General features: G+C 53.0%; 1 protein-coding gene across 1 annotated transcript in view; it reads right to left on the reverse strand.

Moving 5' to 3' along the window:
- Positions 1 to 252, reverse strand: part of LOC143294378 (putative transporter YutK) — a 53686-nt gene extending 53434 nt beyond the window's left edge. Inside the window, exon 1 of the mRNA XM_076605847.1 lies at positions 1 to 252. This exon is cut by the window's left edge and continues 34 nt beyond it. Within this exon, the coding sequence (XP_076461962.1) occupies positions 1 to 191 (191 nt within the window). The 5' untranslated portion in view covers positions 192 to 252.
- Positions 253 to 824: the final 572 nt, after the last annotated feature.

Consider the following 824-nt stretch of genomic DNA (forward strand, 5'->3'; position numbering starts at 1 on the left):
GTGGGACCCTTCAGTTCTGAAGCGCCGCTCAAGGAGGAGACAGACAGGAGGCTGACAGCGTTGAAGCCAGTCTCTGACGTGGCGGTGGTCCAAGGCTTTGATGTTGCTGCTGCAGTTGCTGCTGTGCATGTTGCGCCGCTGCTGTTGTTGCTGCTGTTGTTGTTGTTGCTGTTGTCGTCGCTACGTGTCATGGTCCCACGTTGTTTTTTTTGGCCTTGATTGCTTGATCTTCTCCTCCTGTCTGTGTGCGTGCACAGGACGTGTCTGAAATTTTCAATGAATTTCGGTTGGTGAGAGGGGAGGGGGTTTGGGGAGTTTGGGGGGCGAGGGGGAGGGGGAAAGGGGGTGTAAGGTGTGTGTGTGTGTGTGTGTGTGTGTCTGTCTGTCTGTCTGACTGTTTGCGTGCGTGTGCGCGTGTGTGTGTGTGTATGTGTGTGCGTGTGTATGTGTGTGTGTGCGTGCGTGCGTGCGTGCATGCATGCGTGTGTGTGTGTGTGTGTGTGTGTATGTACGTGTATCTGTGTGTGTACGTGTATGCTCGTGTATCTGTCTGTCTGTCTGTCTGCGTGCGTGTGTACGTGTGTATGTGGGTGCGCGTGTCTGTGTGCGTGTGTGTGTGCGTGTGTGTGTGTATGTGTGTGTGTGTTTGTCTGTATGTCTGTCTGGCTGTCTGTGTATGTCTATCTGTGTCTGTCTGTCTGTCTGTTTGTGTACGTGTGTGCGTGTATGTGTGTGTGCATGCGTGCGTGTGTGAGTGCGTGCGTGCGTGTGTGTGTGTGTGTGTGTGTGTGTGTGTGTGCCCGAGGTATAAACTTTAACAAATT

This window comes from Babylonia areolata, chromosome 19, assembly GCF_041734735.1.
Source record: "Babylonia areolata isolate BAREFJ2019XMU chromosome 19, ASM4173473v1, whole genome shotgun sequence".
Lineage (NCBI taxonomy): Eukaryota > Metazoa > Mollusca > Gastropoda > Neogastropoda > Buccinidae > Babylonia > Babylonia areolata.